General features: G+C 35.4%; 5 protein-coding genes across 5 annotated transcripts in view; 4 read left to right on the forward strand and 1 right to left on the reverse strand.

The window, feature by feature from the left end:
• LOC132552879 (peptidyl-prolyl cis-trans isomerase) overlaps positions 1 to 26,477 on the reverse strand; it is a 513,126-nt gene that overhangs the window by 408,829 nt on the left and 77,820 nt on the right. The gene's annotated exons all lie outside the window — the stretch shown is intronic.
• On the forward strand, positions 4,823 to 5,170 carry LOC132552888 (uncharacterized). Its single transcript, XM_060217082.1, has one exon. It carries the CDS (start codon positions 4,823 to 4,825, stop codon positions 5,168 to 5,170), a length of 348 nt encoding a protein of 115 aa, XP_060073065.1.
• LOC132552889 (uncharacterized) lies at positions 5,167 to 5,637 on the forward strand. Its single transcript, XM_060217083.1, has one exon. The coding sequence runs from the start codon at positions 5,167 to 5,169 to the stop codon at positions 5,635 to 5,637; it is 471 nt and encodes a 156-aa protein (XP_060073066.1).
• LOC132552890 (octapeptide-repeat protein T2-like) lies at positions 5,634 to 6,038 on the forward strand. Its single transcript, XM_060217084.1, has one exon. It carries the CDS (start codon positions 5,634 to 5,636, stop codon positions 6,036 to 6,038), a length of 405 nt encoding a protein of 134 aa, XP_060073067.1.
• LOC132552891 (kyphoscoliosis peptidase-like) lies at positions 8,231 to 11,497 on the forward strand. The gene is made up of 4 exons (XM_060217085.1): positions 8,231 to 8,581; positions 9,058 to 9,173; positions 9,489 to 9,614; positions 10,195 to 11,497. The coding sequence occupies exons 1-4, from the start codon at positions 8,231 to 8,233 to the stop codon at positions 11,495 to 11,497; spliced, it is 1,896 nt and encodes a 631-aa protein (XP_060073068.1).

Below are 26,477 nucleotides of genomic sequence, written 5' to 3' on the forward strand. Positions count from 1 at the left end.
AAAGATATATTGGAATGCGTCAGAGAATTATTAAGACAAATGGGATAATCAATATACTAAATCCATACCCTGTCAACTTCGTGTTCTTTAGAGCTACCCTTAACTATATATAACTATAGTATCCATTGTACTTGGCAGACACAAGTACCTAGAGTATATAACGATACACCTGGGTGGTGTACATATACACCCAATCAATATTTTAAAACCACACGGCCCAACAAAACCACTATGTGATTCGGGTAGATATATATAAAACGCTAAAACACGGCGGTTAATTACTTTTCGGATTATGCGGTAAAGATCGGCTTCTTATGCCGTAAATTTTCTATAGATTTCAAACCGAATACTGACTTCTAATTACGTCAGATTCTAAAGACAGGTGTAAAATTAAATGACCACGCGATTTCTAACATGCGCTTTTCTATAGATTATTTATAAACTACCTGTAATGCACCACGTTTTAGTACTATCAGGATAGCTTTGTCAAGATAACATAGAGGAGTGTTTGTACTGTGTGTGTTTTGGAGATAGTTGCTATTTTTCTCTTGCGACGGTGAAAAGGCGCGGCGTTATTGTGTTGGAGTAGAGGGAAAACTCACACGATTTCCAGCAACAGGTATGTGTATTTTTATAAAATAAATTTTCTATTCTATTGATTTAATAATTATTTTATTGCAGAAAGTTCGTACAATAGGATTGGATACAAGTTTTATCAACTTATAAAGCCCTCTCCACTACATAGTTTATACACAAATACTTAAACAACAAGTAATGTAACAATATATATAATAATAATAATTTTTGATTGAAACAAAAGTTAAGGACTGAAGAGAAGGAAGGAGGGTAGGTAAGGAAGGAAGAAAGGAGTATATAGTACAAAGGAGGAAAGGTGGGGAATGCAGAGAACTAGCCAAATCGCTCAGGTGCATCAATAAATTTTTGAACAGCTCTAGCTAAAAGCGAGTTTTTAGCCGAACCTACTTACGTCTCCGTTTAAAAGAACGTTTACCGAAATATCACCCGAATACAATGACAGTTCGGTAAATAGGGTGTTACGAATTTGTATATAGTTGGTACAGTGAAGTAAGTAATGAAAGGAGTCTTGGAGGGATGTCCGCAGGAGCAAGATGTAGAGTTCGTGAGATTGGCTCTGAATAGGTCATAATTGAGTGAGCTCTATTTCTGAAACGACAATGAAGAATATCTAGCTGACGAGGGCCATATGATAAAAATCACGATTTAAGCTTGTTGGTGCTTCTTGTAAATTCAGTGAACCAACAATTTTTAAAGACTCCTCTAATATATTCCAGAGATCAGTTGTAGAAGGGGAAAACGAGTTACACATAGATTGAAGGCGGTAAGTTGGCTGTCGTAACTGATCTGTGTTTTCTATTCTATTATTTACGAAGGCTTGTTATTCGCATAATCTAGTTGCATTTCCGCATTTTTTATTAATTAGTCTCACCTGGAATATTTAATGAATAAAACAATTTATAGACTAAATCAGCAACATTAATATGAACGTAAATTTTACATTAACTGTAACTTTGGTTATAAGGCTGCTTAGTTATGTTATTGTTTATCTATCAAATTTGATTGATTTTGAAATGGAGACTTATTTTAGTAATATGTGGAAGACAAAGAATGATAAGCTGATTATTCCTACCAAACCCCTTGGCCCCACCCCATCCGCGTTATTTGATCATCAAATTCGACAAATTTAATGACGTCATTTTGATCGCTGTACTACACATGTACTGGTATCTATATAAGCCTGAATGAAGTCGAGATACATGTGTTTTATTTGAGACATGCTGACTCAAATATTTTCTATATAGGCTCATATTCAATGCTACTTATAATTTTTTTTTCTATAACGCCAATTCGACTATGATCGATCGTAAAAACTCAATTCTATTTAAATTTCATTCGACATCACATTATCCAATCAGTAACCCACGGATATTTACCGTAATTAATTAATTCACCGCTGATTTTGTCCACGGCCGAACATTGTGAAGATATTTAAATCGACTGTTACTGAAGAAGTTTTAAACGTTCGTTATCTTATGTGTCACCATGTGTTATTTTAAGTGTACCTAGCATTGTAAGAAAAGGAGTTCGTGCCAAGTCCTCCTATTTGTAAATGTACCTATAAGAAGGACGAGTTATCAAATTACAACAATGCTTGTCCAAAATAAATGATCAAATCCATTTAAAAGCATTATTGGCGATTTCACGTCTTCATAAAAGCCGTCAAAGTTATTAAATGAAGGATGTGTTGAGTTTTGTGTGAATGCCCAATTTAAAGTGCTATTTCGCTGGATTGTGTTAACGCCCTGGCACGGTAGCGCAACACTCAATGTTATTTTAATCTGTGATAGACCTTTCGCAGATGTATCAGAGTGCGGCATTACTACACCTCTGTTATGATCTTTATAAACATAATGTATATTTAACACCATTTGAAATCGACCGTTCCGTGTTTGATCATGGTCTTAAGATAGAGTGTCACAGCACTATTTTAACATATAGAAGAACTCAGAATATTTTCCTTCCGTTTTACGATGTGAAATATATATTTGTACAAGGGGATGTATAGATAGCGATTTTTTCTACATGACTTATGTTAATTGTTTTTATTCCAGTCTCCGATAATCCCTTTGAGCTTTTCAATTATCTAAACAATATTTTGAAAAAAGTGTTCGTGAAACACTATGTCACCGGTTGCAACAAAATTAAAACATATGGTGAAAAATCTTCGTACACCGGAAAGGTCACAAGGAGTACACATGCTAAATATCAAAGCCTTACCTCTTACGGTGCAATAGTCATGGGTAAGATTAAATTTGACAAACAAACAAACAAACAGCTCAAAAACAACATGTCCCCGATCTTTCGATCCGGAGGCATAAGAAAAATCGAAATCAGATATTTTCTAAATATTATGACGACGGTTTATTATAATAGATAACAGAAAACAACTCCCAATTATTAATTTAGACACGTTTATTACTTAAAATGAAAGAAAAAAACAAACAAAAACAAAATATAAATATAAATAAAAAAAGGACAAAACAAACAAACACAAAAATAAACAATAAAAACCCCGTACAACTCTTACACTGAAGCCTATCAACAGAAGTTATCGTCAGAGTTTATATTATCTTGTTTTTATAACAAGCAATTAGTAATTTCCTTGGTTGTCTTTCCAATAAATAAACAAAATGTTGTTTGTTTGTTTTTAACTATATCTAACGAGGGACACACGATAAAGACAAACCAAAACTCTTATATTCGATATTCCAACAAATAATGTTGTGAAGATTTCAACCCTGGGTAGTGACATTTAACCCCAAAGAGTAATTTCACTTTTGGAGTAATTATTGTAATGTACTAAAGGGAGTGAGACATCGAGGACGAATTTCATTTCATTTTTGTATGTCCTTTTTATATTGATTTAAGGTTAAAATATATAAAGAAGTATTATCATAAGAGTCCCTCTGTTTACAAACTTGTCCAACTATTATCTGTAAATAACGTCAAAGAGTTGTCAAATATAGGTAAATATTTGTATCTAGCCACTAAACGACGTAATTAATTAATTACAGCTACATGTATTTATAACTTTTGTGCTTCTGTATTATGCTGTATTGTATGCTTATAGTCACTCTCCTATAACATATACATGTACAATATATCATGTTTAGTCTGTACCTATAAGTCTTAAGACTTTTGGTGAATAAAAGAAAGAAAGAAAGAAAGGGCAGGAATTTCCGACCCTACGGGCCGATTATAATGTACACAGGTCGTGGGACTGGGAATCAATGCAGGGTCCCTGTAGAACAGATCCATAGTATACTGTGGTCTAGCGGGCCTTAGTACTGAAAGGCTTGGTGATACAACACGTAAGTCAAATATGACATAGTCATAAACGGGTATCGTATTTCCAGAAGGAATCAATACAAACATATCGAGGTTTTCAATATCAACCTAGACCCACCTGTACAAAACCTAATTACCTTCCCACGAAAATACAAATAACTCATCATGCATATTTTACAGCGTGCATGAATTAAACACGAAATCCGAACATAAACTATATCGGAAGCGATTTTAAAATAACATTATGGCTATGAAAACAATAATAAATTAATTAATATTAACAAATCTTAGATTATAAGACTAACCATGCTTTGAGTAATTTTAAACATGCGTGGTGTAGACCCAAGTAATAAACGCGGAGATAAGTGTTTAATCTTTAATGCAGTTCGGACCATTGATAGGACGAAGCTAGTGTCTTTACACGGTGAGCCAGATCATAAATGATAGATTGTTCGAGGTAAGTGGATTGCAGCAAGTAGGACGAAAGAATAGGCAAGATTGTTTATATAGAGAGGAGACGAAGAGGAAATAGACGAATATTAGAGATGAAATGACAAGCATAAGGGATGCCACGAGCGATCGAGAAATTATAAAGTGAAAATAGAAGAAGCAAACAGACAGAAAGTTGAGATATCATAAAGTAGATATATACGACGTTGGAGATAACAGGGAGTCGATATAGTCAGGAGTCGAGGGCGAAGAAAATAAAGAAGAAGTCGATATGGAAAGGAGACTGAGATGAAGGGACAGGAAGCAGGTGTAGAGAGTAGAATTAGGATGAGAGGACAGGAAGTAGGTAAAGAGAGGAGACGAGGGAAGAGAGGACGGGAAGTAGGTATAGAGAGAAGACGTAGGATGAGAGGATAGGAAGTAGGCGTAGAGAGGAGACTTAGGATGGGGGGGACAGGAAGTAGGCGTAGAGAGGAGACGTGGGATGAGAGGACAGGAAATAGGCGTTGAGAGGAGACATGGGATGAGAGGACAGGAAGTAGGCGTAGAGAGGAGACTAAGGATGAGAGGAGAGGAAGTAGGTAAAGAGAGGAGACGAGGAAAGAGAGGACGGGAAGTAGGCGTAGAGAGGAGACGTGGGATGAGAGGACAGGAAATAGGCGTTGAGAGGAGACGTGGGATGAGAGGACAGAAAGTAGGCGTAGAGAGGAGACTAAGGATGAGAGGACAGGAAGTAGGTAAAGAGAGGAGACGAGGGAAGAGAGGACAGGAAGTAGGTATAGAAAGGAGACGTGGGATGATAGGACAGGAAGTAGGTAAAAAGAGGAGATGAGGGAAAAGGAACAGGAAGTAGGCGTAGAGAGAAGACTAAGGATGAGAGGACAGGAAGTAGGTAAAGAGAGGAGACGAAGAAAGAGAGGACAGGAGGTAGACGTAGAGAGGAGACGTGGGCTGAGAGGACAGGAAGTAGACGTAGAGAGGAGACATGGGATGAGAGGACAGGAAGTAGGCTTAGAGAGGAGACTAAGGATGAGAGGACAGGAAGTAGGTAAAGAGAGGAGACGAGGAAAGAGAGGACGGGAAGTAGGCGTAGAGAGGAGACGTGGGATGAGAGGACAGGAAATAGGCGTTGAGAGGAGACGTGGGATGAGAGGACAGGAAGTAGGCGTAGAGAGGAGACTAAGGATGAGAGGACAGGAAGTAGGTAAAGAGAGGAGACGAGGGAAGAGAGGACAGGAAGTAGGTATAGAAAGGAGACGTGGGATGATAGGACAGGAAGTAGGTAAAGAGAGGAGATGAGGGAAAAGGGACAGGAAGTAGGCGTAGAGAGAAGACTAAGGATGAGAGGACAGGAAGTAGGTAAAGAGAGGAGACGAAGAAAGAGAGGACAGGAGGTAGACGTAGAGAGGAGACGTGGGCTGAGAGGACAGGAAGTAGACGTAGAGAGGAGACTAAGGATGAGAGGACAGGAAGTAGGTAAAGAGAGGAGACGAGGGAAGAGAGGACAGGAGGTAGGCGTAGAGAGGAGACGTGGGATGAGAGGACAGGAAGTAGGCGTAGAGAGGAGACGCGGGAAGAGAGGACAGAAAGTAGGCGTAGAGAGGAGACTAAGGATGAGAGGACAGGAAGTAGGTAAAGAGAGGAGACGAGGGAAGAGAGGACAGGAAGTAGGTATAGAGAGGAGACGTGGGATGAGATGACAGGTAGCTGGTATAGAGAGGAGACGAGTAAAAAGTGACAGGATGTTGGTAAAGAGAGGAGACGAGGGAAGAGAGGACAGGAAGTAGGTAAAAAGAGGAGACGAGGGAAAAGGGACAAGAAGTAGGTATAAAGAGATGTGGAATGAGAGGACAGGTAGTTGATATAGAGAGGAGACGAGGGAAAAGGGACAGGAAGTTGGTATAGAGAGGAGTAGTGGGATGAGAGGACAGGAAGTTGGTATAAAGAGTTGTTGAATGACAGGAAGTTGGTATGGAGAGGAGTGGTTTAATGAGAGGACAGGAAGAAGGTATAGAGCGGAAACGGAGATGAAAGTACAGGAAGTAGGTGTAGAGAGGAGACGAGGGAAAAGGGACAGGAAGTAGGTATAGAGAGATGTGGAATGAGAGGACAGGAAGTTGGTTTAGAGAGGAGACGCGGGATGAAAGAACAGGAAGTAGGTATAGAGAGGAGACGAGAGAAAAGGGACGGAAGTAGTTATAAAGAGATGTGGAATGAGAGGAAAGGAAGTAAGTATAGAGAGGAGTAGTGGGATGGGAGGACAGGAAGTAGGTATAGAGAGGAAAAGTGGGATGAGAGGACAGGAAGTAGCAACTTAACCGGATCGCATACATTTTTTTTCACCAGTCGATTGTATCATCATCTAGACTTGAATAGATATTTTTGAATAATTACCGACACCATTTCATTTTGAAATGGACCTACTTTCATAAAACTATACATTTATGAAAAACACAACAATTTGTATAAATTTTCATTACCAATGTTTGCCTTACTTGAAAGAATTCGATTTATCATAAAGTTCAATCCGTAGATACGACTTTGTTTCACCTGAACACCAAAAATTGATTACTATTAATTAATGGTACGTTGGAAACGGATATCGGTTACTGACGGTGTTGTTTGTGATGGATTTCCAGGTTCTCAATTACACCAAAAAAATCAATCGGTGTAGAAATTTTCTAAATCTGGTAATCTATAACGTAAACAGTTCATTAATCGTGGTTCTAGTAATATTAATAACGATAACAAATTCTAATATTAGGTCCAAACACTGATGGTGCAATGGATGTTATAAGCATTTCATGGATATTTGTTCCGGAATCCCATTTCTGTTTGGTTCAAATATAAGCACGATTTTATTAAATATTAAAGTTGGCCATAGAACGGATTTGACACGAAAGCATGTAAAGAACTTCCTCCTCTATCATTGATCAAATACGTACGTGCCAAATATAAGTATTTCTATAAGTGTATCTAAGAGAGAATAAAATATAATTTACAACGTGTAGACTCACGACATTCTTAAAGAGAAGTGTGCATTCGTATTTGAGAGAGAGAGAGAGAGAGAGAGAGAGAGAGAGAGAGAGGGGGGGGGGGGGGGGGGGGGGGTAGCAGGCACGTTTTTTAAGGAACTGAATGTGAAAAGTTTTCCCATGAAATGTTTAACCTCTAATCAAACTACATGTGATTTCATGGTTACAAAATACAATAATGTAGTTCAAAATGCAAAACAACAGCACAACTTGCCCCAAATATGACAAGTACACAAGTACAATCAATAAAAAGGATGAATTAGACATCCTGATTACACCAATTTAATAATTGGTTTCACTGAATTTCTAGATAGCACTGTAATACTTTTAACTGGCCCCTTCTTCTTCAGAAAAGATATTACATGTAGATGTATAGGTATGGTATTTTTCATGATATAATTTTGGAATCGTTATCGTTTGAAAATGTTAGACCAATGGCAATGACACTTCCGGTTTATGTGCCTTATTGTTGATGCTTGGGTTTTGTGCTTTCGCGGTGAACTAAGAAGAGTATTGTTCTCAAATATTATTTCATAATGATAGTCCACAATATGTGAACTAAATTATGAGTTGGATATCTTTAAGCATGATCTTCTTTCATTTGTCATTCATAGACATATGAATGATAACAGAATGGAAAGAAGCCATTTATGTTGGACTTGCCTTTATCCAGTTGGCATTCATGAATACCAAGTAAAATTTGATTGCTTACGTTTAATTTTCATTTTCTCACCAGGGAGAACGACATTTAATAAAAAAAAACCATTCCTCTGTCAAGCACGTGATTATGTAGACTGAAACATCTACAATTTTTAGTATATTTGTTTCAGATGAGAAATAAGTGATCTGAACGCACCATGGGTTGTGGATCATCAACCGATACCAAACCGACGAATAGTCGAGAGACTCGGGATACCGTCATCAGTGATGTAGATATAGACGACAACTTCAACGAATCGTCCAAAAACAAGAATTGGAGCAACTCCTCTAGGAAGTCCCCGTCGCACACCGCCAGCTCACCAGCTCTTACTAACAGACGTCAAGATTTGTCCAAGCATCAAACACTTAAATCGACCTCTGTCGATGAAGGTATTGAATTAGAAGCGTTAGACGAGGAAGATTATCCACCGAGACCGTGCAGATTGAAGAAATCTGATATGATACAACACCCTAGTATGTTTACGAGCATCGATAGCCATGTTGCGAAGGTACGTACAATAATGACACAACATAGAGTTTATATGGCCCTTCCAATGTTTTCTATTTGTGGTCCAAACAACGTAAAATCTCACGAAAAAGATGTCAAAATTACTAGCCCTGAATCAGTTTCTATTGGGTATACGTTGATGGCCCGAATTGACTGGCATATTAGTGTGACAACACGATGACTGACTTGAAATAGATCTCCATGGTCTTCCAAATCTTATCTACTATCAACAAACTTTCTTTCGCATGCAAGTATTATTATTATTTATTTTTGTTTTTTATTTGCTTATTTTTTCAAATTTCGCATCAAAACGAATTGGCGAAAGTTGACAACCGCGAATATAAAACAGTATGATGCAGTCTATATCGCAAAAGTTAAGCAGAAGTGAAATGACAATGGTTAATAATACCAAAACGAGGCCTAAATAGTGGCCTATGACATCAATAAATACAGTTTCATTTTTTTTTATTTTTGCAGACTCCTAAATCAGCGACAACATCTATCCCAGAACTAGCAAAATATCTTTGTCAGCCAGCAAAGAATCGGCTAGAAAAGATTCGGGCCATTTACCAATGGGTGTCGAGAAACATTGAGTAAGTGTAGGACTTCGAAAAAATGATGTTCAATAAGCTCGTCCAGGATGGCAAATAACTGTCATTTTACCATCTGAAGACTAACTGATATAGCGTTTCATCGCCAATAAAAAAGAAAAAGAAAAATGGTGAAGTGATCTGGTAATTAGCTTTACATTGAATTCGATTATGTATGTATGTATGTATGTATGTGTGTGTGTGTGTGTGTGTGTGTGTGTATGTGTGTAATGGTGTGTGTGTGTGTGTGTGTGTGTGTGACATAAGTATGTATTTTGTCTAACTCTCATTTAGTCATTAGTCAATGGAATGTTGCAGATATGACGTCGCCGGATTCTTCAATCTGGGTGGAGCTCAAAGAAAATCATGTGATCCAGAGTCTGTACTGCGCAGCCGCAGCAGTGTGTGTCAGGGCTACGCTGACCTATTTTTATTTCTCTGCAGGTGAGTCATTTCTGTCCTTAATGTACGTATCAGACAAGATTTCCCTCAAACTCGAAGTGATCTATTGATGTGTTTTCGACGTCATTTGAAAACAAATGTGCTTGTTGTATATTCTTTATTGGTGTATATTGTCGTTCAATATACATTTTGTTTCGTTATATCTTCCGAAGGTTGTCATTGTGATTGACGATATTGTTTTGTGGTAGCACTAAAATCTCCAATGTTCAATGCTTGCTGACGTTATGGTACCTTTCGGCCTACCTCGGGTGATTCCAGTAAACTTCATTGATTGGTATTAATTTTGTTACGAAATCAGCCGAGATGTGACGAGCGGTAATGTGTGTAGTTCATATTATTAGTTTGTTTGATAATCTGTTGCTTTCTTCATGGTGTGCTATATATGTTTCGACTTCTAATCGCTGTCCTTGGGCACTGACGATGTAAAATGTTGATTTTTCAAAATCCCCTCCTGTTAGCAAATTTTGAACTTTATGTAAAATTTCTAAAGATGTATTTGGTCTGGCCGGTACTACATTTTTTCTCTCAGACACAATATTTTTTACGACGTTTGATATTTCAGAGAAGCACGTGTTCCAGCGAAGACCATCTCTGGATATGCCAAGGGATATGGCCACAAACCTGGCGTCGCCATAACAACCAAGACAGATACCAACCATGCGTGGAATGCTGTGTTTGTTCAAAATGAATGGCGGCTTGTTGATTGCACGTGGGACGCCGGTCACGTGGACGGTAATACATTCCACAGACATGAAGGAGAGTTTTATTTCTTGACTGACCCAGATGTCTTCATCAACGACCATTTCCCATACAACAAAACGGACATGGCAGTAAGTCAGCAGTGGCAGCTGATAAGCCCTCCACATGACTTAGAGACATTCAGCAAGTCTGCTGCGATAAAAAAGCATGCCTTTCTGTATAATCTTGAATTCATGTCACACAGAGATGCGGTGATTACAGTGAACAAGGACGTCATTGTCAAATTTGTTGCTAAAGGGAAGGCTCTCAAAAATACAGGAGCACACCTTAATGATATGGAGGGAACTTCGTTCGACCAATGCGTATTTGTCGAAAAAGAAAGAGACAAAACCTATTGTGTAACCGTTAAACCTCAAAAACCGGGAACATACAATCTGAGAATATTCGGTAACCAAGGAGAACAACAAACTTTAGATAGTCTAGTTACATACGTGATTGAATGTAAAACAGTTGACAAGGCCGTAAAATCATTTCCGGTTCATTTCGGTTTGTGGGGAGCCGGACCTTACTACGCAGATTTCGGTTTCGACGATCGAGTAGCACAAAAGGCATTGTTTGAATCGGATTCAGGAGAATTAGAAATACGTTTGCCGTTCACGGAACCAGTAAAAGCTTTAGGAAAACTGGCTAACTCAGAAGATGAGAATGGCGATGATCAATTTCTAATGATGGAGCAAGGGCAAAGTGAGCTCCTGGTCCATGTACGAATGAACAGATTGGGATTTTACAAATTACTCATATTTGCTAAAAAGGAAAAAAGTGCCTCTTATGACCTAGCATTGCAGTATCTCATTAACTGTAAGAATCCGGGGAAACAGTATCAGGCATTCCCGCATGTCTATCCTGAAGCTTTGGCAGGACGCATGACCCTAGTTGAACCTAAAACAAGGTCACTTCCGGCGGAAACGAAAGTTCATTTTCGACTTAGTTCTTCCGTTATCGACACTCTAATGATAGGACATACTACCTTTGAAAGAGGAGTCAACAACACTTGGGACGTAGATGTGGTGACGCCATCTTCTGGCGAAAATTTATGCGTTTTCGGACGTAGCAGTAACACTGGTGGTGGTTCCTTCACCGGTCTTTACAAATTTGACATTAGATGATTGTAGATATTCTAATATCTTATTGTCTTAGATAACGTCTAGAACGAAGCCCGGTTATACTGTAAAAATTGTTTTCATCTTGAAATTGTAGGAACTTTATGTCAAGCGGTTAATAGACTTGAGGTATCCGAAAAGCAAAGAATTTTACTGAAAAACGTACGTTAATAACACATCCTAGATTTTTGTATCAACAACAACTGCTTAACAAGCTGTCAGCTGATGGAAGAAATCGGACATGTTCATGGGGAGACCCACGTGGCATGTGACCTCATACATTTCCTGTTATGCCTAGTTCATAGGTCATTTTATTATCGCAGTTTTTCCCGGCCACTCTTCCTGCACTTTTTCCATGAAGTCAGGGGTCAAAGTGCGCAAATCTATGAAGGGAAGTATAAAAATCAGAACAACCATAGAACACATCTTAAAATATGTTTGTTGTCATAAAATGACCTCAATATATGTTTATCACATCTACAGAAGACGCAAGTTAAACATTTTCATATTTCCTGTTGTTGCAGCAAAGGCTTTTGAAATGTAAAATCTTTTCATATACCTATCTTCAACAACATCGCAGTTTTCAATCGTCCTTCTGTGGTCTGCATTTTAAGTTCAGACTAAATCTGTTCTACAATTGCTTGCATGACAATAGAATAGAAATTTTTATATCACAACCAGTAGAAGATTGGACTTCACGGTCATCTTCATCACACAAAAGCCCAGTGTGAAGCGTACTAACACTGACAAAAGCAATACACTACCTTGTGTATTTTTGGTCTATAATCTGTTTACCATCTCGTCACACTATTTTCGACCTTGGTGTACATACGGTTATATAAAGTTAGTCGATTTCGTACCATCTCGTCCACTACGTAGGCCAGTGATATTACGCTATACTCTGGTCATTTGTCTGATGAAGGTGACCATGTAGGTATCGAAACGTCACTCCGTAATCTTCTACTGGTTGTGTTATAATATGAAGGTGACCGTGTAGTCATCGAAACGTCACACTCTAATCTTCTACTGGTTGACATTATTGACAAAATGTTCCAAAATATGCTTAAATGATAGTTGTTTTGGAGGCTATTTGCTACATAGCTATTATTTTGATTCTTTATTTTGTTAAATTGTTACATTTTCAAGGTTATATTTATACTCTAGCTCTTTCAAAGTGTTTGTGTCATTTATTCAGTATAAAATGTTTTTAAAACATTGTGCGATCAGGACTAGGTTAAACCCAAGGGTCAAGAAGTTGTCTATGGGTATTTGCATTCTTAAAGGGGAAACACGACATTTTAAGCTAGGTCGACAATATTTCATTTGTTGTTATAAAAAATATTGTTTATGTGCTTTGAAATATGTCACAATAACATGAATATTCATATTGGAAGATTATATTGTTGTGAAAGTAGTTAATCCCGAAACACATATCCCTAATTGGGTAACCTGGCTGTGTCTAATGGGTTTATAGTCCGTTTCAAATTAGTTATCTCGTGTATATCTATTAACCTGTGCTTTTATCTGTAGCTACGTGTTATATTGTGTTTAGTTGCTTTGGTAGGAAACTGGTGATGTTAAATATGATAAAATCAATACATATTGAAATTTATTTTCATTTCAAATCTAGAAATTTTCTTCATGTTAAACAAAATAAAGTAATTATCATTAAAATTTTACTTCTTCACTAATGATTATACCTGTATTATTCTTTAAGAAATGTAAACTATTTTTGTAGTCTGATAATGACGCTATATTGTATTGTATGAAATGTTGGATTATATACTGATAACGTTAATGTTTTTAGCAGTGAACTTATTGTAGCGATTGTGTTGATTACAGTGCCTTTAAGCTGATTAAATAGCAATTATTGTAGAACAATGAATGGATCGTTACTCTAATTTGCCAGTGTAATGATAACGAGCTAAAATCATATTGCACTGTATTAAGTACGTTTAAAATATTCATCTGTAACATTTGACCGCATTTTGTTCCAGCACGGAATGTGATGAACATCTGTCACAAGGTACAAGCGGAGAGTTTAAAATAGTGATTAGTATTAACTTCTGACCCCACGCGCTCGCTCTCTCTCTCTCTCTCTCTCTCTCTCTCTCTCTCTCTCTCTCTCTCTCTCCACGTAAGATCTCATATGATATAAACTGCATTATTACATTTTGTTCGAAAATGGATACATACCGATTATCTTCCACTGTCCGAGAAGTCTATTTGTATTAGAAAACAAGTACCTGTCACGATCACCTATTTCTCGAGGTTATATCAAACATCTCTATATAGACCAATCTGAGTTATATAACCTTGACATTCATACTAAGGGGCCCTAGATCATACATTATATCGACAGGATGCAATTTACAACAATTGATAAAACATTAAATAAACGAGTTAAAGACTAAACTTTTTGTAATCACAAATCTTCAAATAGATAAACTTCTGCATAGACAATAACAGAAATCCATTCATAAATACCATGAAATAGAGACATGGTTATTGCGTACTCACAAGTAAACGGAACAGTGTACAAAACCTCAGTATACCGTACCTCATATGGCACGACCGCATATATAGAATCCATTAGGAATGGGCACATGTGGAGCACTCTTTTAGGGAGCTTTGTTCATGTGACAACCCATGCTCGACAGGAAAATCACACTTGGCTTCTTCTTGAAGACGTGTTTAACACGCTCTTGTATTCTGTATATATATAACAGGACAACTCTTAATCGCGGTGTTTCGAATCTATTCATTTCAAATGCACTCATTTCAGAATACCAATGAAATCAGACAGAGAACTAATGTCGGGCATTGCATTTTGTAAATTGTGGTGATGAATTTCGATCTTCACCTCCGTTTAACTGATTTTATTTCATTGTTTTTACATGAAATCGGTAGGTATCACGGGATAGGTAACGTATATAGAACGTATGTGAAAGAGATCCGCAACACCAGAGAATAATAGCTTCAAATTCTCACCATATTTCAGTATTTTCGCGAAAAAATTGCTACGTAGTTGGTTATTTAAAACATGAATACCTCCTAACAGTTTGATTTAATTCGTTGAATTGAATTTTAAGTGAGATAGCACCATGTATGCAAATGATTCTAAAACCACATAGACGACGTCATGACACCAATATAAGAAATGCACCAAAGGTAGGATGGTGGGCGTGTCTTTGCTTTTAAAAAGGGGGCTTTTAAACGTCACTATGTCCAAATTTGACAACATATTTAAATGAGTTATTTAAATATGCAAATTGGATTTCCCCGATATTTTCGATTTACGCTTGATCACGATCTACTTATTATGTAAGTAATCAACACGGACTAGGTGAATTCTACAATAATTTGCTGGTGATTGGAATATCGAGAAAAGCGGACTTACTTATTACCTTTTCACTTATTTCAAGGTTTTATCATCGCAACGTAGTAAAATGTTACAATGAACTTGTTTTTTGTCATCGAATGATATATGACTAACTAGTAATCATCGTTTGATTCCAAGATGAGCTTTTGTATTATACATTAATCATAGACAATTTGAAAAACATACTGCTGGCGTCATCTTATAGTGTAAAACAGGTTATCTGTCGTACGACATTAAATGTACACTTACAGAAAAAAAACTAGCGAATAGATATTTTGTTTCCTCAATAAAAGATCAGACTTTTGGATTGTATATTATTTGGGTGATTTTTAGTGTAAGGGTAGGGTTGCAGTGCTTGTTGATAAGGAGATATTTGAATTTTTGGCATTTTAACATAAACAATCATTAATGTACTGACCACATCATTGTCATCTTTGTTTTTCTTGACACATGTTTTGCATTTCACACAAACACAAACATAAAATATGTTCAATAGATGGAGTAAACTACATACTTAATAAGATTCCTAAATTTTCACTCTGTCATGTGTAACGTAACGATAGCACAGTGGTAAGCTCTCCGCTCTCGATTCTAAAGATGCTTGGATCGAAACCTCAGTTGAGATTTTTTTTTCTTTTTTGTTTCCCCAACTGAAAAGGGAAATTACATGATATCGAAACTTACACGACATTGTTTCTATTTTGTATCGTTAGAGGTCATTGAAAATAATGAAACTATTAAATCGTTGATTGTTTGAGAGTTGAAATTTAATCTTTACATAAATCTTTTAATTCTCAAATTGTTTCCAATCACTAGAACTTCAGGTTATCTCTTAAGCGTACGAAATTCTTTTTCTCATCAACAACAAAAAAAGTGGCATGACATAGATATTTCTATAAGGAATTCTCATTCTCTCAATACAATTAAATCAAGTATCAGTAAGACAGAAATAATACATGATAAATGCATTTAGGTTTGGGATTTACGTACTTTAAACATACTTCATTTCCGTTTGAGAAATCCTGCCAGATCTCTTGATTACGCATTTTCAGAGAAAATGGTAATACAGCTGAATGAAGATGCAGCAACCAATGTGAAGACTTTAATTACTATTTTGATGTTTGTCCCCTTTACATTCATAATCGAAATCTATTAATGAGACAGTTACAACCTCTCTTTGAGAATTTGATAAGATTTATTCATATATGGCGATCAGAAATTAAGCAAAGATGATGATATCTCTTAATTGCAAAAAATGTAACATAGTGATTTCATTGAATGTGACTCTCTCTCTCTCTCTCTCTCTCTCTCTCTCTCTCTCTCTCCACGTAAGATCTCATATGATATAAACTGCATTATTACATTTTGTTCGAAAATGGATACATACCGATTATCTTCCACTGTCCGAGAAGTCTATTTGTATTAGAAAACAAGTACCTGTCACGATCACCTATTTCTCGAGGTTATATCAAACATCTCTATATAGAACAATCTGAATCATATAACCTTGACATTCATACTAAGGGGCCCTAGATCATACATGATATCGACAGGATGCAATTTACAACAATTGATAAAAAGTTAAATAAACGAGTTAAAGACTAAACTTTTTGTAATCACAAATCTTCAAATAGATAAACTTTTTGCATAGACAATAACAGAAATCCATTCATAAATACCATGGTTATTGTGTACTCGCAAGAAAACGGAACAGTGTTCAAAACCTCAGTATACCGTACCTCATATGGCACGACCGCATTTATAGAATCGATTAGAAATAGGCACAAGCGGAGCACTCTTTTAGGGAGCTTTGTTCATGTGACTTTTTTTTTTTTTTTAAGTTTCATATTTGTTCATGTGACAACCCATGCTCGACAGGAAAATCACACTTGGCTTCTTCTTGAAGACGTGTTTAACACGCTCTTGTATTCTGTATATATATAACAGGACAAATCTTAATCGCGGTGTTTCGAATCTATTCATTTCAAATGCACTCATTTCAGAATACCAATGAAATCAGACAGAGAACTAATGTCGGACATTGCATTTTGTAAATTGTTGTGATGAATTTAGATCTTCACCTCCGTTTAACTGATTTTATTTCATTGTTTTTACATGATATCGGTAGGTATCACGGGATAGGTAACGTATATAGAACGTATGTGAAAGAGATCCGCAACACCAGAGAATAATAGCTTCAAATTCTCACCATATTTCAGTATTTTCGCGAAAATATTGCTACGTAGTTGGTTATTTTAAACATAAATACCTCCTAACAGTTTGATTTAATTCGTTGAATTGAATTTTAAGTGAGATAGCACCATGTATGCAAATGATTCTAAAACCACATAGACGACGCCATGACACCAATATAAGATATGCACCAAAAGGGGGGATGGTGGGCTTGTCTTTGCTTTCAAAAAAGGGGGCTTTTAAACGTCACTATGTCCAAATTTGACAACATATTTAAATGAGTTATTTTAATATGCAAATCGTTGATTGTTTGAGAGTTGAAATTTAATCTTTACATAAATCTTTTAATTCTCAAATTGTTTCCAATCACTAGAACTTCAGGTTATCTCTTAAGCGTACGAAATTCTTTTTCTCATCAACAACAAAAAAAGTGGTATGACATAGATATTTCTATAAGGAATTCTCATTCTCTCAATACAATTAAATCAATTATTAGTAAGACAGAAATAATACATGATAAATGCATTTAGGTTTGGGATTTACGTACTTTAAACATACTTCATTTCCGTTTGAGAAATCCTGCCAGATCTCCTGATTACGCATTTTCAGAGAAAATGGTAATACAGCTGAATGAAGATGCAGCAACCAATGTGAAGACTTTAATTACTATTTTGATGTTTGTTCCCTTTACATTCATAATCGAAATCTATTAATGAGACAGTTACAACCTCTCTTTGAGAATTTAATCAGATTTATTCATATATGGCGATCAGAAATTAAGCAAAGATGATGATATCTCTTAATTGCAGAAAATGTAACATAGTGATTTCATTGAATGTGACTCTCTCTCTCTCTCTCTCTCTCTCTCTCTCTCTCTCTCTCTCTCTCTCTCTCCACGTAAGATCTCATTTGATATAAACTGCATTATTACATTTTGTTTGAAAATGGATACATACCGATTATCTTCCACTGTCCGAGAAGTCTATTTGTATTAGAAAACAAGTACCTGTCACGATCACCTATTTCTCGAGGTTATATCAAACATCTCTATATAGACCAATCTGAATCATATAACCTTGACATTCATACTAAGGGGCCCTAGATCATACATTATATCGACAGGATGCAATTTACAACAATTGATAAAACGTTAAATAAACGAGTTAAAGACTAAACTTTTTGTAATCACAAATCTTCAAATAGATAAACTTTTTGCATAGACAATAACAGAAATTCATTCATAAATACCATGAAATAAAGACACGGTGATTCGTACCAATAAACATGTTTAACGATACACACTGCGAGAGAGATTGTACAGATGTGAAATGTCACATAATTTTCTGGCTACTGGCTATTTCATAGAATTTCAGTCGTTTACATCATGGAAAAACATCATAATTTAATCTTCCTTATTTAAACTCCGCCCTTGGTGTGCGTAGTTAATCAATTACAGTGGTCCTTGAATATCGTATCATCTGATTTGTGTTTGAGACTATTTAAATGACACACTAGATACAACTTGTTCACAGGATTTGTTGGATTAAACAAAACAACCTGTTTGTTTCAACACCACGAAAATGGGGAGACTCGCGTTTCTGACCACAGATAAATAAATGTATGATATTGCAATGATATGCTTGTATTTAACCGAGATATCTTTTCAGAAAGTTGCCCGGCGAACACATATGTAGATAATTAATTCATAGCAACATTGCCAGTCTTATCATTTTCCAGATTGGTAACATAAAAGCATGGTTCATGTTTTTTTTGTGCGATTTATACGGACTAAACAGTTATACAAGAAACATTTGGAATCTACACCAAGAGCAATGCTTAACTATTGAATATATACATCTAAGTACGTTGAGCATACTATTCCAAAACATTTAGCTTCATTAAGAGCGTTTTGGATTAGTAAATTGGAAATAAAACCTAATTTTCATAGTTCATATCTAATTTGATAATTCTACCTAATTTTAAAATTTGGTTTCTTGCTCTGCAACTCGAAAAAATCACATCAGCAAAATGTTTATACACAGTTACTCATATTTAAATTTTCAGCCAATATCTCAATTTTTGTTAGTATACGCAAGAAATAGTTCATACACATGCGACACATGTATCAAATAATGATATCCTAGATTACATTTTAAATGTGAATCTTTATTGCTCTTTTTAAATGGTTATTTACTTTCTTTCACGTAGATATCATTGAATCTTCAATTCTGTTTTGTCAGTCGGTATCACAATCCTACTTTGCAAACAACAAATTAGAAGAATGCTTATCCCGGGAGAATGAGTTCCCTAGCTAAAAATAAAAAAAATGAAATCTTGAACTGTCTTTGAAGTGATAAATTCATATGATATTTGAAGTGCGTATGAAAAATTCATGAAAAATATATCGAAAACAAACTAAAATTCATCCTTTGATAAAATCCCCATTAGGAAACATTAATCTCTCTGATTTTCCTAACTTTGGATTATTGTGTTTAATATTTTGTCACATTGGAACGGCAATTAATTCTAACATTATCATTTATTGACTTTTTTTATTTCATTTAATTTTTCATTTAGTAAGATTTCATTTTGTCATATTCACATTACAATCCATCAAATGATGCATACATTGATATGGGTTATTCCTATATTATCATACACCATAACTTCAAATACACAGGTGAATATACATACCTCTCAATTGAGAGCTAGGTATAAAACAATGGAACAAACAGGCAAATTAACGAGCATTAAATACTTCCAGGCTTCATGTCACACAAAGAAATAGAATATTTCTCAATAAAATCACCATGTTGACCATAATTTTCATCATCAACCTCTGCATTTTTTGAACCCTTGTGATAAAAGTTTATCAGTCAGTTGACGTCTTTTTGCACGAAAATTGTGATAAAGGGAATTGACCATTAATATCGAATCAACTGTGACATGTAAATACCATAAGTACTCTCACATCACAAATCCTCACACCTTCGACGCAGAACGTAAAATTCTTTAATACTACATACTTAGATATGGACTATATTTAAGTCCGTGATTATTTGTTACTGGTTTCTATAAACGTTTCCTATTCAGCCCATCATTACTTGAATAGGTTGAAGCGATTATCTCCCTTATTTCAAGCTATGTATTTTGTGGCTGAGTCGGTCTTTTAATGTATTACAAAGTTTTAACAGTATCACGATTCCGGAGACCCTTGATCTGTTTATGTATTGTTTTATCATGAAGGTTATCACATTATCCATTTTTAATTTATCTTGTCATTAAGCACATCACTAGATACCGGATATGTATTAAAATCCATTGAAATTATCAAATGAGAACTCTCTCGCAATTACATATATTGTTTTTCAGGTTTTTTTTTTTTACAATTATTACAGCAAGGGCTGAACCTACTAATCAGTAAAAATTTGTTATCTGTTTAAAGTGACCAATCCTGATTTAGTGTTTCAATGTTTCAGTGAAACTTTAATATGATTTGAGTCAAACAACCTTTGTATAATTTTATTCCTATCGGTTGAAATTACTTCATCTTTTCTATCGAAAACAAGAACACCCATACAGATACACATTTTGTCATTGTTAAGATAGAATCCGAACTAGGTCATGATCGACAGCAGATGCCTTGTTCTGTTATGCTAAACGTAACCCGTGTTTCAATTTCCTCTACACTGTCGGTGGTGGAAATAAGTAATCTTCGGGAAAAAATCCTTGAAATTATGTTTTAAGTATATTTTTAGTTCAATAAATATTCTTAGCTGAAATCTGCATTCACTTGGTATGTCCGTTTCATACTTAGTGATTTACCAGTATTGAAATCGATGCGTTTTATTACAAGGGCGAAATAGTCAATGTCATCTGATTTTGTTCTCAAAACGTTTTTTAATTCTTTTACTATCAAAACACTTTGTGAATAGAATATGAACAGGAAAGTACAAAGCTACGAAAAGCTTCCAGAATTCCCTTGGGCTTCATAATCCTGTAATATTTTACACAGGATTAATTACGTATTGTAAACTGTTGCACCAAATCATTCAAAATGCAAACCATTGTACTCTTGTATAGCTTATTCTAGCAAATAATAAGGTTGTGTGTGAGATTGGACACCAGGTCAAAATAAGACAAAAAAATAATGTCATTGCAAATAAAAAAGAATATTCTGTAATTAGGTGTCTTCTAATATCGTTGATTTTTTGTCTGATTTTGTGATTTACTCCATGCTTATCAGTCAAACAACGATTGAATGTTTTTTTACGAGTGTGCGTGGGACAAGCAGAGAAATACGGGTCATGTATAAATAACAACAGGGAAACATTGTATTAGTTATATGATAACTGGAATCGTAGTAAAGATGGGAACTTGATAGAAGCATTGTTATGATGATCAAACACCAATATTCCTATTGTGTATGTATTTCCGTCCGTTTTTATCCATTTGAGATAAAATTTATATCCGCTAATTGTTTGACAGGACGTTAGCTTGATGCCAAACTTTCATTTTCCTGTAATACAGTAATAAAAGACTTTCCATGAAAAATGTTGCAATTTTAACTTACCGGTTGAAAGTCGAGTGATGATAGAGAGGATTGTACATCAAAAAAGATAACTGTTTGATAAATCGAGGTCAAAATTACAGATTCAATTTAACAAAAACATCCGAAGAACTGCATCCTTAAGGATTGATTACAGAATAGACTGTATCCAATCACTGATCTAAAAGATACATGCATTATATTCGAACTATCAATAGGCATTGAACTTTTGAAAGTCTGTTGGGAAATTTCGCTGAACCTGGACTTCGTGTACGAAATTATTATGAATAATGTTGAGAGATTTTTGTAGTGCTTGCCGGCATCGTACATTCTATATGGTAAACTGTTAGTAAATATATTTACATTCTATATGGTAAACTATTAGTAAATATATTTACATTCTATATGGTACACTGTTAGTAAATATATTTACATGGTAAACTATTAGTAAATATATTTACATTCTATATGGTACACTGTTAGTAAATATATTTACATGGTAAACTATTAGTAAATATATTTACATTCTATATGGTACACTGTTAGTAAATATATTTACATGGTAAACTATTAGTAAATATATTTACATTCTATATGGTACACTGTTAGTAAATATATTTACATTCTATATGGTAAACTATTAGTAAATATATTTACATTCTATATGGTACACTGTTAGTAAATATATTTACATTCTATATGGTAAACTATTAGTAAATATATTTACATTCTATATGGTACACTGTTAGTAAATACATTTACATTCTATATGGTACACTGTTAGTAAATACATTTACATTCTATATGGTACACTGTTAGTAAATATATTTACATTCTATATGGTACACTATTAGTAAATGTATTTACATTCTATATGGTACACTGTTAGTAAATATATTTACATTCTATATAGTACACTGTTAGTAAATACATTTAAATTCTAGATGGTACACTGTTATGAGAGCAGAGAGTGTAAACAAAGAAAATACCAACATGTCAACTGAATCTTAATTCTAACTCAGATTAAGTAAAACTAGGGCAAAATATGAATAAAAGACAGATTTACACGAAGACCTGAAACCAATGAGAATAGAACCAGAGATTTGGAAACAATACAAGTGCTTTACATTTGCAGTTTTTGTGCTGTCGGTTCTGGTAGGTCAAATGACTTGTCGATGTACTGGGGCAGGGAAATGTTCTACAAAGCCGGACAACAAAAGAATTCAAAAGTAAGTGTTTTTTTCAGATGTGAGAATGTTTCCTTAACAATCGTAATATTTATTTAATCGTGTTGTCCTATCGATCTTACTGCTGATGAGGTGTTTTTAGCCAGATTTCAGAAAAAAACAGAAAGAAGGGCGAATACACTACTACATATGGAATCGCTAAACAGTGTGCTATCATTGAAGTGTTTTTACTATAATTATATTATTAGGGAAGCCTCACTACCAAGACCACCATGAGGACTGTACAACAGTAATAGCGGGATATGGTCTGAATATCGTGTTTGATCACGCAAATAGACGACATTTTTGTCCATATTTTGTCATTAATATGATATGTTCATTCATTCCATTAACAAACAATAATTAGATTTGAGTAACTATGTTGACATATAATTACAGTTTACTGATTGGACACGTGGCAGATATCATACAATGTGAAATATGTACCCGGTAATCGGCGGTCTGATTAGTGAGATGAATTGTACAAAGTGTACATGAAGTGGACTTAGCCGTTTAGTTACAAAGTTTTATATTTGACAAGGTGTACATCCAGTAACATTTATCAATAGAACACAATAGAATGACAATCTTGATACCATTCTCGATGCTCTCTGCATATCAATATAATTTTATCATTACAGACGCTTTGTTGGCCGCTTGGTTGACAAATGGGAGAATGCCATTTCAAACTTCTTGAGTGATGTATTTCCCGACAAATTTTCTGCTGCAATCTCGGACCTTGAAGACACCATACTCGGTTTTGCGAACCTTACAGGGACCAAGGATTACCTCCAACGCATTGCAAACATCACTGAGAATCTGTTGATATTTGCAGACGAAATCCCGGAACTCGCAGACACCATTGCCAGACTCGCGAACAGATCACGCGCCAATGCTGACATCTCGGACCTACCAGACGCCATTTCTAATGTGTTGGATATTGCAAGCAGCTTTGATGACCTCCCGTACCCTGAAAGCAAACTTATAACCGTCATCATAGAATTCCTTCGGGCCCTGTTGGGCATCGCAACCGGCTATACTGACCGGTAAAATTCATTAAGATAATTGTAAACGGTGTTCCATGGGCAGGAAAATGTAAAAACCAAAGATATTGTAATGCAGAATTTTCCTGTCAATGTTGCATAATTTTTCTTTCACACTTTGAACTATATAGCAAGTTTATGTGTACACTGTCGATATTTTTTAGCATGGCTACGCTTTTGCATATGTCATAGTTAACAGGCATTATAATTAACATATGTATTGTAATTGTGGCTTAGAAAATGTTGAACAAAACACATTGAAGTTCATCCTCATCTATAGTTACTACGGACAAAGAAATTTCAATATAACTATGTCTTACAAATGACAACATTCCTTTCATAAACCTATTAAAAATAAGTGTTAAACCCTATTTTTCTATGAGAAAGAGTAAAGTTTCAATTCACCGCCTTGGTGGATCTAAAACAAAACACGGCATCTCCATCTACATTCGCTCACCATGAACTTAATGTGTGTGTTTTTTTTCTTATAAATTATCCGGATAAACAGGTCTTTCTGTTGTTGCTTAAGTAAAACCTATATTATTCAAATCAAATAGAATTATATCTCCTCTAAAAAAAGAAAAATGATCTTATAAACTATTGCTATTAAAGAGACGAAGAAGGTCCTCTTACGACGGATGAAGACTTCCTTCCAGTTACTGAAGTGGTACCCACGACAAGGTGAGCTAGTAAAATAGAAATGTACACATGTCCACGTTGCCAAAGGTCATTTCATACAAAATCATTGTTTTTATAGGTAACATCTATATTCAGTTCACTTTTTCTATGCCATTTAAACATTGGTAGAATCATACATATATAAAGATACATATTATCTATGCCATTACAGACAGGAAAATGAATCTTTTTCGAACTGGTGCACTGAACACATTTCGTGCGAGCTCAGATAACCCAATGTGAAGGAATATAAAAATTAAACTGTTAAGTGTTTACCCCTCCCCATTGAACCTCATCAACACGCCTCTCCAATTAGCTCACGTCAGTAAACTTCAGAGCATATAAACTGTTTCCTCCTTCCTCATATCAAAACCTGCCGCTCCTCATCATACAAAAAGAATATTTTCATACTAATACATTACAGCACTGACGATTCGTTTTGAAAAGTTTCCCGATTTTAAGTTACTTTTTCGTAGATAGGTTATGTCCATACATTTGAAAATGATTAAAGAATTATATCTTTTCTTTAGAGGAGGTGTAAAATCCCAAGAGGACGTCGATTCCAGCGGAAGCACGATCAAGCCATCACGCAGACCACTACAGCAAGAATTCTCCAAAGCGTCCGGACACATAAAATTGGACTTCGCATTGTTTCTGATCGTCGGAACATTTAGTGCGGATTTATAAAGCATGGAATAGACAATATTCCAACCAAGGATCCCCAATAACCACATGAAATGCATCTTGGATTTAATACTTAAAATATTTTCTGAGGAATTTTCAAATTTGATATAAGAAAGAGGAAAAAAAAGAAAAGTGAAAAGAAGTGACGGAAGGGAAAATGCCGAACTTTTAAAGGACAAATAATTGTGGTTGGCGCCACGATCCCTCTACGATACCTGACTATTCAAAACTAGCGAAAACGTTATGTACATGTACTTTAATATAGTTGATAAATCACATCTTACATAAATTTTGTCTGTTTGCATCCACGGATGACTTAATACAACACAGACCCAATCAGAGACCTCACTATACACAGGGGCCAGACTTATTGATACAGCACAGACCTGATCAGAGACCTCACTATACACAGGGGCCAGATTTATTGATACAGCACAGACCTGATCAGAGTCCTCACTATTCACATGGGCCAGACTTATTGATACAACAAAGACCTGATCAGAGACCACATTCTACACAGGGGCCAGACTTATTGATATAACACAGACCTGATCAGAGACCTCACTATATACGGGGGTTAGACTTATTGATACAACACAGTCCTGATCAGAGACCTCACTACACACAGGCCAGACTTATTGATACAACAGAGACTTTATATGATCATATATGAATCCCACTGTGCCAATGCAATGTACGTGCTACGTTTGATGAAAGTTGTCAAATGTGACCTTTGGCCCTTTAAATCTAAACTGTGATTATATGATTACTTCAATATGAACAGGTTGTCACGTGACACTACAGAACGGAAGAGAGATGGGAAACACTAAATGCATTTTTCTTTGAAATTGTAAAATAATATTTAAGCAGTTTAATGCATGAGGATGTAAATTTATGTTATCTAATCGACAATTGCAATTTTTCAGTAATATTCAAAATAAATTCGTCTGCCAGATTTACATTTGACGTGTAAGACTTTATATAGAGAGAATACGTGGTCAGAGACTCGCAGCTTTTTCCGGCAACTTGCCCTGCCATTGTCGGAATAAACCTGCCACATATAGTTATGCTGTATTTTAGCACATGCATTAGTTCGACAGAATTTCTTTCTGAATATTCTTAAATACTACGTTTAGAAATATAAATTGTTATTGAAATAAGCGATTTTACATGTTGTAATGAACAAGTTGATTTAAGAAAATTCATAAAATCGCTGTTATATCCGACGAAG

This window comes from Ylistrum balloti, unplaced genomic scaffold (assembly GCF_031769215.1).
Source record: "Ylistrum balloti isolate Yb309-2 unplaced genomic scaffold, AGI_CSIRO_Ybal_v1 Utg370284, whole genome shotgun sequence".
Classification (NCBI taxonomy): Eukaryota; Metazoa; Mollusca; class Bivalvia; order Pectinida; family Pectinidae; genus Ylistrum; species Ylistrum balloti.